The sequence below is a fragment of the Gambusia affinis genome, linkage group LG20 (genome assembly GCF_019740435.1).
Source record: "Gambusia affinis linkage group LG20, SWU_Gaff_1.0, whole genome shotgun sequence".
NCBI lineage: Eukaryota > Metazoa > Chordata > Actinopteri > Cyprinodontiformes > Poeciliidae > Gambusia > Gambusia affinis.
In genome coordinates, this window is record NC_057887.1 from 26,085 (window position 1) to 41,120 (window position 15,036).

The following is a 15,036-nucleotide window of genomic DNA, read 5'->3' on the forward strand; positions in this document are numbered from 1 at the left end:
GAGGAACTGTAGTGAACACTAGTGAATTGGCAAGGAATTTTGCAAGGGCTGTTCATGACCCAGGCTGCTGAACAAACCAGCTGGATCCACACAAGCCAGTGCAGATAAGTTCCAGATCCAGTAGATGACCTTCAACCAGATGTACAAACTTCTTTCCACTGGTGTGTTTAAGTGCTAGAATCCTCACACAAAAGAAAGCAGAAATCCAGAGAAGATCACTTTCGACCCTTGCAAGATCCCTAAAGGACTTGTCAGCAGGTGCTCATGTGTAAGGCCTGCAAAAGCTTTCATCAGCATCATCTTCCTTCAATGAGAGTTTGTGGTTGCTGCTGCCATTGCTCTTGCCAGAGACATGCTCCACTTTTTATAAAACAAAGAGGCTGTTAGTGGCTTTGTTCCATGGTTTTAAGACGACCTCAAGAAAAATAACCAATTTCTTTCACCCTATGCTGACCCATTATTATGACTGATCTTCAACCTGATTCTGATTCTTCTTTGTGAAGTACACATAAGTGTGTATTGACATTTTCATGTATTATCAAAATTATTTTTTGTGTGATTAATATAAACAATGTTTATTATAATCAAAAGAAGGGAATTAAATGGAAAATTTTATAATGTGCTCCTCACTGCTTTAGGTTTTTAAAGTTATTTTTTCCACGACACCCTCCGGTTTAGCTGAATGTTAAAGACTGGCTTTTAAAATATCTCAAATCAAGAATCTGACCTAATATTTCACACACCAGCCATCATTTCAGGTATTAAAAATTTTATTACAAAAAATATTAACTAAAACATGGCCAACCTGCTGTGTCACCCTTCCTTTACATCAACAAAATAAAACCTAGGATGTCTTCAAGGATTTTACTTTAACAAAAAAAAAAATCCATTCTGCACCCACAAAAGTTCCCACATGTAAAGTCAGAATCAACCTGAAACGGGTGAAACAACCTAAAATCAGTCAGAGTATTTAGCTGACATAAGTGTGTATTAACACACTTAACTCCAAGAGATTTTAAATGGTGTCAGAACCTTAAGCCAAATTTATTTTGACTCATGAAAACTAAAGGAAAACATCGACACTTTTTGGTCTTATTGTTCTTTCTACAGCCCAGCAGGTGTTTGGTTTCTGTCTGCTAAAGTCAACAGAGGTCAGACTCCGAATCAGAGGAAAAATTAAATCTGGTGAGAGGAGCGGAAACCAGAGATGGGTATCAACACTGATAGGCCATCAGTGTTGACAATTGAATCAGATTTCTGTAAAGAACCTCAGTTTGTGGGTCTCATCAACCTCTTTTAGAAACATGATGCAGAGGAAGTATTGGGTCCTCATGGATATTAAGATGTTCTGGTGACTAAACTATCACATCACTGACCTGATTAATGTTTTCACCCTTCTGACTCACCTTGAGTCTGGATTGTCTCCTGGCATTTGATCCAGCTGTTTTCAAAAACTCCCATTGCAGTGTTTTTGATTTAATCACCAATGCCAGAATGAAGAAGCCTTAATGACATCTGTCCTCTCAGATCTTCTTACTATTCCTGGTTCTGAGTATAGTTGCATCACTTATAGCTATCAATATTCATATCAAACAGAAGTCCAAGAATCACAACCCGGCAGGACAGGTCATTTTTTACGGTTGGAGCGCAGATGTCTTCTGATGATCAGGTGATCGCTCTCCTTGTCTTCCTCATTTCCACCTGGAATCTGACAAAATACAAACCGATATTAGATCAGGACTCTCATTTGTAAAGCTGGCATGCACACAAAACAGGGCCTGGAACTTGTTCATGTCACCTTCAACGTAAAGGTTGTGATCTCTAAAACGTGTCAACTTGACAGAGGAAAAGATGCGAGATGGAAAACTGAAGCCACGCTTCTTCATGATTCCTCTCAGACATTTGATTTCACTCAATCTAAAACTACATATTAAATTTATTACAAGCTTTCTAAACATACAAGTGTGCACATTCATCACACTCGATATCAGTGACATTGCTGGAAGACCTGGCAAATGGGAAAATCACAAAGGAAATTCAAACATTTCAGACCTAGTGTGATAATGCACTCTTCCCCTGTAATCTTCAGGGGGCAGTAGCTTTTTTTCCTTTTTATTTCTTTGTGGTTTCTGGTTTAATGTGGGTTTGTGGTGGGCAGAACTTGAGGCAGAACCTTATGCAGCTGTGATTCATAAAGAGAAATTGCTTGTTGGTGTGCATGTGCATAGTCTTATAAATCTGAGTTTATATTGGTCATACATCATACACTTTTATCATTAAATCCCACACAATACTTTATAAATGAGACCCCTAAACACTAAAAGAGAAAACCTCCATAGTAAGTGTTGTGAAAAGAATGCCATTCAACTATAAACTAAGATTAGGACAAACTTCAACCTCTACAGCAGGGGTGGGCAACAGTCTCCTGCAACTTTTAGATGCATCTCTACTTCAACACACCTGAGTCAAATACTGAGGTCATTTGCAGGACTCTGGAGAACCTGACTGCACTTAGGAGGTGATTCAGCTATTGGATTCAAGTGGGCTGGACCAGGGAGACATCTAAGAGTTGCAGGACACTGGCCCTTGAGGACCAGGATTGCCCATCCCTGCTCTACAGAAAAGAGTCACAACAGTGACTGAAGTGTTCACAAGTTCATCTGTCTGTCTGTAGATCCCTGTTGCTGTATACCACTCCTCCAGTGTTAAACTTTATCATAGTCTGCTCCATTTTTAAAGGTAATGAAGGTCCCCAGCCCAAGCTGCACCTGGTTTATGTTCCTGTTGCAGAACCTGTTGTGCACAGGGAGTGGGAGTTTTCAAATAGAACATACATATGCACCAAAGTTGCAGCATTATGAACTTAGCCACTTCCAAGTCTCGCAGTAGTAGAGTTCAGTACAGCTGAAATAGGAAATAGCACCAATTTTGTTCAGCCACAGCAAAATTGTCTTTTCTTTATTTTCTTGACAAAGGAGTACAATATTAAACAAATGGAAATAACCTTGTAAACAACAGACTGCCAATGACAGGCTTATACACTAACTTACCTATACCATCAAGATCTTTTTATTAAAAACTTTTTAATGAAAATATTTGTAAATTAATGTAAACTAGTTCATATTAAGACTGATATCAGCTCAGAATGCTTAGATGCTGAACTATAAACAGGAAATAGTTCAGCTTTAATGGTTTGACCTGAATTACTTCTTGATGTGAGTCAACACTGCCAAAAGGACTCACGCTGTGAGGAGAGTCCAGCAGCGGAGATGAGACATCCAGCTTGAACAGCTTCTTTCGTCCTCGCCGGGGTCTGGTTGGCATAGTGACGGCCTCCAGGAAAGAGGCAGGATCAGCTGCAGGGACAGAAAACTGGTGTTCAAGTCCCAGAATCACTACTTCACCTGAAATCACTTCTGAGCAAATTTTACTCATTAAAGAATGATGCTTTCAGCATCGTACCTATCAATCCCAACAAACATAATCTGGAAACGGTTATTGCAAATGTTCAAAAATACTTTAGACAACTGAGACCATTGATCTGGACCTGAGTAGCAGACTCAGGTCAGGCCAGCATGTGGATCCAGAGTCTGAAGCACCCAAATACAAACATTCAGAACACATGTTTCCACCAAAGAAAAGGTCAACCAAAGCATCAGATGAAACACTCAGACGATGGTAAAGCTGACCTTTAACCAAGAGCCTTTTGCTGTACAAACCAAATACATAAATAAATAAATAAATAAATAAGATCTTCTGAGAGCATCCAGGTTAAAATTAACATAAGGCTACCTGCCACCTGCCAGTGGATTGTCAGTAACTGACCAATCAGCAGTTTGGTCAGCAATTTGTCCCATAGTATATGCCCCTTACCTGGGGGAACTGAATCTCTGACAAAGTTGTCATTATAAATATGCTACAGTCATAGAGGTGAGGTTAAAATAATCAGAAAAAATTATTAAAAGTTGTCAGTGAGGAACATCTACTTAAGAGACGCTTTATCAGAGCATTTAGAGCACAGAATAAAGTTTATTCTATTAACAAAACTCTAACAGTCTGGGAAAATGTCAAAGATAGATAAATGTCTGCAGCCGACCTCATGATCATCTGAATACAACAGTGATCAACGGTACAACGACAATATGTTCGTCTGCATGAAGGTTTTTGTCATCATTACATTGTATGCTTAGTGGTTAAATTAAAGTTTAATGTGTCAAGCAGAGAGCAAAAAAATAAATATGAGCTGTGGTTACAAATCTGTTTTCATTCAAGTTTGTAAACCAGCAACTTTTCAGGTATGTAGTAAAAATATTTATACACAGGCTGACAAAACGTGATCATGTTGTGTTCAGATACATACCATTGAGCAATTGCTCACCTGCTGTTTGTGAGTGCAAAATCGGCAGAAACAATAGGCCGAGAAGAACAATGACAAAAAACATGGCTGGTCAAATACTTGGAAGATGAAAAAAAAATTCTAATAAGAAATAGCCAATGGGATATTGAAGATAAAACATAAAAAACCTTCCACTCTCACCTCAAAGCTCTTTTATTGGTTGGTATGAAACACAATTTTTATTTTTGCAGAACAATTTAGCTCTCTTCAGACCCTCAGGCTTCAATGTCAGTTTCTCTGTGGATTCCCAAAAATAACTTCAGACACCTGATGTATAATTTAAGTCATGACTGTATTATATTTCCTTATTTCTTTGCCCTAATGTTTGCTAATCAGGCAAAAATGTCTCAACAAATATCTGAGGTAACGCAGCGAGTTTCACTAACTTCACTTTATCACCATATTTGTTTGTCATGTGAATTCATCTAGAGCAGTGGTCCCCAACCTTTTTACTACTGCGGACTGGTCAAGACTTGACAATTTTGCTGCGGCCTGGGAACCATCAGATAATGCTTCTGCATGTCGGTGTTCCCGCTAAAGTTTTTTTTTTCTTTTTTGCTCTGATTTTCCCTTTACAACAATCTTACAAAGTCCTGCAGTGTGTGGCGTGTTACATAGTGGATGTGTTGAATATGCCCAATTAAAAATCGGTCATATTCAACATTGCCTTGGCCCGATTATCGCAGCCTGTGGGGTTTTCCCTGAATGTTGAATGTGATAGGTAGCCAATCAGAAAGCGCTGTGACGTAAAAACGGAGGGAATCCTAAACAGTTGACATCCCAATAAGGTCATTATTATATATGTTTATTATAGGTGGTTAGATTTATTCAGTTAAAAATGTTACCTACAAAAAAAAAACTCACCTCCAAATGATAGTGCAGCAAATATAGCAGCTGCTTCCACCGTCTTTAATCAAACGCCTTTTCTTTTTGTTACGTCTTTTATCGCTTAAAATGAGTCCACAAACTATCACTACTGCTTCTACATTGTCATCTGTGTGTGATTATTCTAAATTCAAGAGGGGTAAATCTAATCTCCTGTCACTTCTCTGGGCCTTTTCCCTTTGCAAAGAAACTTTACAAAGACATCTGATTTGTTTCTTACTCATTTTGCTGCTTGTGGGCTCAATGTTGCCGCGCAAGACGTAACCGAGAGAATCCGGTTAAAGGGTTTTGAAAATAAAATATCCTCCAGACTCAATTAATACATAAAACAGAAATATTTAATTATTTCTTGCACGGACCGGTACCGGTCTGTGGCCCGGGGGCTGGGGACCACTGATCTAGAGAACCAGATCTGAAGTGAACAAGGTCAGATAATCCTGAAACTTTAAGATACGGAAACCTTTCTATGGGAACAAACCTTTGCTGTGGAGGACAGATGGAGAGTTCTGGATCAGTTCATCAATCTTCTGCAGCATGCCACCCTCCTGCAGCACAGAAAAAACAGATGAAAAACTGGAGCAGACAAGTGCTCTAAGATCTACCTGTTAGCAGAGGTCCCCTACTAGATTGTTGTTGCAAGTTTTCTCTTTAATTCTGTTCCTCTTGTTCTCACTGAACACCAAACCCTGAAAAACAGACATGGAAGACATGACTACAGCCTCCAACTTCAGTTCTGTTACCACATACTCAAATAGACCACAGCTTACCTCTACCTCACTGCTCTTCCTTTTCCTCTTCACTTTCTTGGAAAGTTTCTTCTGGTCAGCGATGGTAGACCACAAAGGGGAAGCACAAATGTCCTGAAGAAAAAAAGAGATTTCCAAAGTGTCTGGAGCTGCGTCACCAACAGACTGACACAGACATGATCACAGCAGCAGGATTTCTGCAGATTTTGTGTGAAAGATGTAGCAAACATGTCAAAGTGTGGCAGAAGACAAACATTAAGCTTAATGAAATGAGCTCACCACATGAAGGCTTAACTCATTATTTAAACCTTTTAAAAAGCAGCAGAAGCTGAATGCTAAAAAAAGTGTTAAGCTTGTTTTTGATCAAGAGCAGAATAATATCGTCTCTGAGCAGAACTCTGCAGTGAAGGCAGAACAAACTGTTTTGCAGTAAAAATAAATATCCTAAAAGTCAAGGCTTTATGTTCAATCCATTCTCCTGCTGGTTTCAAAAGCACCTATGACTTCTGGAACATGGTTGCTCTATGTTGGTTAGGTTTGATGGTGGTGATCAGCAGACCTGGTTCTTCTCTAGTTAAGGTAGGCTACCTTACCTGAGCATCTCTGTGCAGATTCTCCCTCTGGTCCGTTCTCCTCCTCCCATGTAGCCTCCTCCCATTCCGATTCTCCTTCTCCTCCTCTTCAACCCTCCTATGCAGCTTCTCCTTCAGACACTGCAGCTCTTAGAGTGAAGACAGAAACAGAAACTAGTTCCTGACACTGAATAAAACATGGAGATTAAGATTTCTGTGGGTAGAAAGTTTTTTGTCATTCAATTGTACATTAAAAAAATTACATATTGAAAAATAATTTGTTGCAGGGCTCTAATAATAATAAAAATAAATAAGTAATAATAAAAGTATCAATATAAAAATATACAATAAATGGTTAAATTAATTGCAGTTTAGTAGTCTTATGCCATGAAGCTGTTGTGGAATCTGGTTGTTCTGCATTTGAAGCTGCTGAACCTTTTCCCAGAGGGTAGCAGAGAGAACAAACCACGCTGAGGGTGGACAGTGTCTTAACATTGTCCCCATTGCCTGTCCAAGCCCTGGACAAGCAGCTTCCTTCAAGGATGGAATGAAGCTCAGTTCTGATGATTCTAGTCTTAGCTCTCCTTACCACTTTGTCTACAGCATGCTCCAAACCATACAGAGATGTTGTTGTGGTCAGTATACTCTCTATTGTACTTCTATAAAAAGTGGTGAGGATGGCAGGAAGGAGGTTTGCTCTTCTCAGATGTAAAAAGGGCAGACGGTGTTGAGCTTTCTTCTCCAGACCAGAGGTTTGGAGAGACCAGGTCAAAGTGTCAGTGATCTGTATACAAAGGAATCTAATGTTCCTGATCTGCTGCAGATCAGGAACATTCAGAGGGTAGAGCTCTCTACCTGCCACCTCATCCTCCAGTCTGTCCTCACTCTTTCTGTCTGAGTATCCAGGTATCAGGTATGATTCAGACTGTAACCATCAACACATCCATGTCTTTCCACCTCCCCCTACCTGCCACCTCATCCTCCAGTCTGTGCTGCAGAGTTCTACCCTCTGACTCATGATTGGCATGATTGGTGAGGAGGGGTGTGTGCCTTGGCAGATTTTTCCTGAAATCAACAATTTCTTTTTTTTTTGTTGACATTCAGGATTAGATTGTTTGCATCACACCAGTCCACCAGATGTTTTTTGGTGAAGCTGACACATAAATCTGCATTATTAATGGTTAAGAACTTAATAAAACCATTTGATCTGGAAAGTTAAAACTGTATCCAACAAAAAATAAGCCACCTTTTGATCACCTGCAGAGTAAGGTTTGAATTTTGAATATTAAACTGAAAGTAATGTGGTCAGAAAGCTGAAGCGTTACAGCCACTTATTCACAATTTTACTCAATATACTGTAAATCACCAACTTTGGTGAGTGAGAAGATGGTTGTCATGGGAAACTAGAGTTTGGGTTTATGAGCAGCAAAAGCATCAGCTACCCTGAAAGCAAAACACAAGATTTTTATTTTATTGTTGATTTTTTTTTACTTTGGAAAAACACAATGTCAGTTTTTACTCTTGCTTTACCAAGCATTTTTATAACCAATCAAACCTCTTTAAATTAGTGCCAAGTTCATTCAATCACAAATATTAATGCACTAATAAGCACATCAGTAGGCAACTTGAGGTTTGTGCTTTAGCCAAGGGCACATTGGCATGTATCAAAAGGAAAAAGGAATCCAACCCACAACCTTCTGACTGAACAAAGATTGAGTTTACTGCACCAATGAAAAAGTATCTGATTGGGCTAAATTTATTCACATGTAGAGCAGCACTGACATAGTAGGAAACGCAATTTTACAATCTGAAAGTTGTAGGTTCGACTGCCCCTGAGCAAGGCACTATATGGATCTGGTATTGAATCAGGCATTTCAACATCTTCACATCTGGAGGAAATCTGTTAGCCAGTGACAGAAACAATTGAAGTTGAAGTGTGGATCCTGGAGGCAGAGCTTGATGAGGCTCATGTGACGGTGAAGCTGTGTGCGTTACCTCGTGTCAGAGTCTCTTCCTGCTTTCGGCTGTCCTCCAGTAGTTGCTCCTTCTCCAGCATTACTCGCTGCAACCCTAAAGCAGAAGACAGGTATCGGCCAATCAGAGCGCTCTGATCACTCGGCTCGGTTCTAATTTGTCCTCACTCTTTCTGTCTGAGTATCCAGGTATCAGGTATGATTCAGACTGTAACCATCAACACATCCATGTCTTTCCACCTCCCCCTACCTGCTACCTCATCCTCCAGTCTGTGCTGCAGAGCTCTACCCTCTGACTCCAGCTCTGCCCTTAGATTCTGCAGTTGCTGGCTCAATTCTGTTCTCTGATTTTCCAGCTCCTGCCTGAGCTCCACACAGCTGCTGTTGCTGAAAGAGCAGAGGTCACAGAAGGTCAAACAGAGGTCAGAAGGTTGCCATGCAGCTGGCTGGATGGCACAGCCGTGCTGATCACCTGAGAGCCAGCTGCTCCTCCAGCTGCCTCTTCTCTTGCTGCAGCTCTTCCATCTGTTGGGAGATGTGAGCAGACCTCTGCTCTGCCGATTCACTCTTCTTCTTCAGCTCTCCCTTGGCAACCACATTGATGCTGCTGCTGTTCTGTTCCTCCTCCTGCTGAATCAGTCAGTGGGTCATCAGAAGGTTTTCAACAACATGATCCACTCATAAAATAAGAGGAATAACCTTGACTTCCTGTCTCAGACACGTCACTTCTTCTGTGAGACTCTTAGTTGAGCAAGAACTCTCCTCTAATTGGTTCTCAAGGTACTGAAGGCGCGACTTAGTCAAGTCTAGCTGCTTTGACTGGCTGTTGCATGTGTCAGTCTGCTGTTTGAGCTGCATCTGCAGGGCAGTTACCTGGGGAACCAGCATGATCATCAACAGCTACAACAAAAACCAACCAGAGGAAGAGGAAGACAAAGAGGAAGAGAAAGAGGAGGACAAAGAGGAAAATAAGGAGCAGCACCTCAGTCTGCAGCTGGAAGATGCCGTTCACAAGAGCTTTGTTCTCTTTTTGTAGCCTGGCTGTCTCCTTCTGCTCCATCTCCAGAGACGAAAGCACAGAGCCACAGTTCAGACACTCGTCCAGATCTTTAGGAAGAGGATAGACAGAGACAAGACCATGGAGTAGATAAATTAAGTTTGGTTCAGGCACGGTCACCCTTACCATTTCCCTGCTCCTCTGGGTCCCTATTCTACAAACAGAAATGCTACATCTTATAATTTAAGTCTTTAATATGACTAATTTGGAATGGCACTTCTCACTTCATAGTGGAGGATGAAGAGAGCATCTTTCACTATGCTCTCTGTGAAGGGCATAGTGGCCACATGTGCCAATAAGCTGATAATCCTATTGGATTACTGAAGCTTCATAGCGTCAAACTGACACATTACAAACGTCACAAACAAACATCAGCGATTTGGTAAAATTTCAAACTTCAACAGAGTCCACACCACCAGGAAGCAATGTTTTGTCAATGACTGAGAGTCCAGACCCTCTGGTGCTAAAATCCTTTACCATCCAGCTGTTTTATTTATTTATTTTTTTAAATCAAAGCAAAAGACCACAAACTTCGTCCCAGCCACAACATCTGAAGTTCCCCTCCTCTGGGTTGATACGTCCAGAGGTGAAGATAGTCTTTTACCTTCCAGAGCCTGGGGGCACTGTACTTTCAGTTATTAAAAAAACTCCGTTGCTGCAGGAACATCACTCATCAGTCTCAGGCGCGCCACCAGCTCAGCTAAAAACACTTTGGCTGGCTATGCCCCACCCCCATACCAGTGAACCGTCAAAGGTGCCAAAATAAAAACAAACAATCAGGAGACGGAAGCAAATGTGAGCATGTAGCTTGCAGCACACCTGATTGAAATGCATTACCTCTGCAAAATTCCATACGTGACCTTCAGGCTGTTAACTTGTAGACTGTTTTAGGAAGAGGAACACCTAAGACATGCAGGTCATTGTGTCCAGAGGAGTCAGGTTAAGAAACACTGGCCTAGAAGAACATTTAGCTCTCACCTGTCAGCTCCTGAACCTTCTTTTCCAACTCCAAGTTGTCGTTCTTCAGCTCCTCCAGCCCCCTCCTCAGCTCACTGATTGTCTCATCTTTCTTGTTGTTTTCCTCCTGCAGCCCCCAGATTTCCTCTTCCAGGACTACTGGGAGGAGAAACCACATAAACCACTTCATATGTCTGTCTGTGCACAGAGGAAAGCTATCATCTGATCTTTGGTTTTTATTATTTATTTCATATTTATTTACAAAAAAAGGTAACCAAGAAGCTCAGGGTTTTTTAAGATAAAGCAACTTAAGATAAAGCAGATTCTGTTCATCATTTTTGATGAACAGAATCTGCAGAGATAACTGAACATCAGAGTGGAGAATACTAGTTCATACAGACGATGATGTTAAACGAAGGCTTTCTAAGACAGTGGTTCCCAAAGTGTGGGGTGTGCCCCATTGGGTGGGGGTGGGGGGATAAAAACAAAACAAAAGAACAGTTACACAAAAGTGTTTCACTGTAAAGATGGTTTGTAGTGTGTTTTGTTGCAACATGAAATGTAAAATAAACTTCAGTGGAGTTTAAAAACAAAATATGTGTATAGGTTTATGTCTGGTTGAACAACGTATGTGTGCAGTTGATTTTTTTTTTCTTTTTTGGGGGGGATTTTATTGTAATCCATAAGGGGGCCCAGAAAATCTTTGGGAGGCACTATTCTTAGGTAACATCTGCAGTGACTGACATGGATGAACCTCTAAGGGTTTTTCAGAGGAAACATCATGAGATCAGAGAACAACATTCAAACCTCTCTTCTTGACTGCTCCTCCTCCCTGCCCCTCTGCATCATCACATTGGCACTTACAGCTCTCCTTTCTCTCCTCCCCTGTTCTCTGGTCCTCTCTGGTCCTCCTCCCACAGGTACAGGTGGCCGGTCTCTGAAAGACAGAAGCATTCTCTCAGACGTTAGGAAACAGGAGCATCAGAGGCATGAAGCCTGACAGAAAATAATCAGAGGAGGAAGCAGCAGAGTATTCACGTCTTGTGTGGCATTCCTCAGGTCTTCCTGGAGTTTACTGATGATGTCCTCTTTCTGCGCACAGATTTCTGACAGTTCTGAGAACCTTTGCTGCTGCTGCTCCAGACTCTGATGAAAGCCAACACAGTTCTACCAGTTAAATAAGAACAGAGACCACAGTTATCTTGTTAAAACTAACAGAGGGAGTAGAATCTCCTGCATGGGGTCAAACTGTAAGCAGAGCAACAATGTGCAGTTTAACTCTTCTCTTCACCTGATGTACTCACCTGAAGCTCCTTCTATGTGTGCGAGTGTGTGTCTGAGGGGCAGGGGGATAAAATCAAAGCAGAAAGAGGAAGCTGACAGAATGGTGCCACATAGGCCTGTCACGATAACAAATTTTGCTGAGCGATTAATTGTCTCAAAAACTATTGCAATAAACGATAATATTGTTTGAAGACCTTTTTACACTGATTTAATGGAAATTAATAATGCATGCAATTTTCTGCCAAAGATAGATGTGCTTCATTTTCAAAAGAACACTTAACACTGGAACTGATAAAATAAACAAAACAACCAAAAACAAAAATAAAATGGATTCTCAGTCTCCATTAACAAAAATGTACTTGAATAAAAACACCAAAGTGTAAATAAATACTGCATTCAACAAAGAGTGCAGATTATGAAGTCTGTATACCATATTGCCCTTCAGTAATCATTAGATTTAAATAGAGAAGATGGGCACATCCGACTACCTGATGCAATATTTCACATGTACATTTTCCCCTTACGACAATCTTAGAACATTGATCATTCTTAGATTGTCACTTGTGATTTCATAACCGATCATCCTGTAGAGTGTGGTGTGTTACAGTAGATGTGGCCTCTGATCTAAATCAGAGGTTTTTCCCGACTCGGAGCATTAACGCAGCCTGTTGAATGTGACAGGTAGCCGATCAGATTGTCCTCCGTGCTTTCTGAGGGGAAATTACAGAGGGGAATCCAAACAGCTGACACCACGCAACCTGAAGTCCAGCGGACATTGGAGATGATATGTGGAAACAACATGAATGTTTATTCAACATTTCGTGCAAAGAATATAGAAATGACGAGGGGAGGAGTTGGAGCAAAATTGCTTTTCAGCTGTTCTTTGTTAACGTAACATAAATAGGTTATAATGATTTTCATTCAGTCAGGACTGAAAGTAGAGCGACATGCATTGCAGGTAGATTGTAGTAAAGCATTGATTAATGCCTGGTTTCAAAATTAGTTAACTGGACTTTAGCCATTATTTTGTGCCCATTGTTGGACACCACACGGCACGATCGAACCGTTCTACCTAGGATTTCTGTCGGCTAATGTGTGGTCTCTCAGGTTTTGAAAATGGGCCGACAATTGGTCAACAGCTCTAAGATGGTGTAGTGTGCGCTGGACATTACACTAATAAAATGAGGAAGGGAGGGTCAGTGGAGAGCCGCGGAGTTGAGCCTTTTTACATTCAGTGTCATCGACAGAAAAAGAAAAATATGGAAGAGGATTAGGGCCACCGCAAAATATTAAATAAAATTCTGACTTTAAACTCAGAATTCTGAGATTAAAGTCAGAATTCTTGTTTTATATTTTTTGGTGGCCCTAATCCTATTCCGTAGAAAAAGGCTGGAAGAGACGATAAAGCCGATAATTAAAATGACCTAAATAGTTTTAATTTTTTGTATGATTGATTGATTGATTTATCGACACAGGCCTAGTGTCACACGTGCATAGGTGAATCCTGGATGAATGGAGGGATAGTGAGTCCTGATCAACAGCACAACTGATATGAAAAAATGGAGGTGAAAAATGGGCACTTGTATTCCTAGAGCTGTTTTAACCCTCTGATGCATAAGTGGGTCCTTTTTGACCCAGTAAGGTCATCTTTTTGAAATATCTTTGCAATGAAACCTTTTCTTCACTTCATATTTCAGGTATTTCTCAAAAAATATTTTACTGATATCATGCAATTAAAATTTTTAATTTACCTTTTATACATTTTAAGAAATAGCATGTTTAATATTACTACCCCTTTCTTCCGTGAGTGGGTCAAACAATGACCCACATTCATTTCCTATGGAATTAAATGGGAATCTTTGTTTTGTTTCTTACCAACTGTGACTATCAGGAAAACATTTTTTTGTGAACCATACACACAGAGTCCTAAGTGTCACCCCTGAGTAAAAATATTTTACACAAGAACTCTTACATATAAGTATTATCTTTATTTTTTACCTCACAAATGTGTGTGTGCATGTTAATCATGAGTACTGTGACAGCATTATTGTCACGAATCATCATATTAACTACTAGCTAACATTACCGCCTATACTTTATTGTGCATGTGTATTATGTGTGTGTGTGTGTGTCCGACACCCTAGATAAGAAAAGGGAGAGAATGTGTTGAATGACATGTAAAACCTGTAGATAAATGTGTTAAAGGTCCTTTCTTTTAACATCTCAATAAATAAAATAAAAATTCATAGCTATCTAAATAAATGCAAATGAACCGGAAAAGAATAGAGTGCCTTCTCCAGGGCTGGGAGGATGTTCTGCCACCAGTGGAGGAGTTCTAAGATTCTCAGGATCTTGTTCACAAACGAGGAAAAAATGGAACGGGAAATCAACAGACGGATCGGTCCGGCGTCTGCAGTGAAGCAGATGCTGTAATGGTCTGTCGTGGTGAAGAGAAAGCTGAATCAAAAAGAAAAAGCTCTTGATTTACCGGTCGATCTACGTTCCTATCCTCATCTATGGTCATGACCGAAAGAACGAGGTCACGGATACAAGTGGCTGAAATGGGTTTTCTCCGTAAGGTGTCTGGACTCTCCCTTAAAGATAGGGTGAGAAGCTCAGATATCAGGAGGGACTCAGCAGAGCGGCTTCTCCTTCACATTGAGAGAAGCCAGTTGAGGTCACTCGGGCTTCTCTCAATGTGAAGGAGAGAAGATTCCCCCGGAGGACCAGGAACAAGTGGCTGGGGAAACCGAAGTCTGGGTCTCCTTACTTAGGCATGTTGCAATAAACGATAGGTCAATTAATCACACGACAAATTAAAACTATCGACGTCATTTTAATTATTGGCATTATCGTCTCTCCCCTTTTTCTCTTTCTGCTGATGACACTGAATAAAAAAAGGCTCAACTCTGCGGCTCTCCACTGACCCTCCTTTCCTTAGTGTAATGTCCAGCACACACTATGCGATCTTAGAGCTGTCGGACGATTGTCAGCCCATTTTCAAAACCTGAGAGATCACACATTAGCCGACAGAAATCTTAGGTATAACGGTTCGATCGGGTTCCATCGTGCCATGTGGTGTCCAGCAATGCGCGCAAAGTAATGGCTAGTCCAGTTAACTCATTTTAAAACCAGGCATTAATCAATGCTTTACTACATACTACAA

General features: G+C 40.6%; 1 protein-coding gene across 9 annotated transcripts in view; it reads right to left on the reverse strand.

Moving 5' to 3' along the window:
* Positions 1-746: 746 nt before the first annotated feature.
* The window catches only part of LOC122823271 (kinesin-like protein KIF20A), a 28,576-nt gene continuing 14,286 nt past the window's right edge, over positions 747-15,036 (reverse strand). For 2 of the 9 annotated variants that reach the window (XM_044102709.1, XM_044102708.1), the window contains exons 19-32: positions 11,625-11,732; positions 11,394-11,523; positions 10,608-10,745; positions 9,555-9,679; positions 9,272-9,445; positions 9,045-9,202; positions 8,823-8,959; positions 8,595-8,669; positions 6,621-6,748; positions 6,049-6,141; positions 5,905-5,967; positions 5,760-5,826; positions 3,244-3,356; positions 748-1,708 (exon numbers count right to left, since the gene is read on the reverse strand). In XM_044102709.1, coding sequence (XP_043958644.1) covers positions 1,628-1,708; positions 3,244-3,356; positions 5,760-5,826; positions 5,905-5,967; positions 6,049-6,141; positions 6,621-6,748; positions 8,595-8,669; positions 8,823-8,959; positions 9,045-9,202; positions 9,272-9,445; positions 9,555-9,679; positions 10,608-10,745; positions 11,394-11,523; positions 11,625-11,732 — 1,590 coding nt within the window. In that variant the 3' untranslated portion in view covers positions 748-1,627. Of the gene's footprint in view, positions 1,709-3,243; positions 3,357-5,759; positions 5,827-5,904; positions 5,968-6,048; positions 6,142-6,620; positions 6,749-8,594; positions 8,670-8,822; positions 8,960-9,044; positions 9,203-9,271; positions 9,446-9,554; positions 9,680-10,607; positions 10,746-11,393; positions 11,524-11,624; positions 11,733-15,036 lie in introns of all 9 variants that reach the window. The other 7 variants (XM_044102712.1, XM_044102711.1, XM_044102713.1 and 4 more) reach the window with 7 other exon arrangements.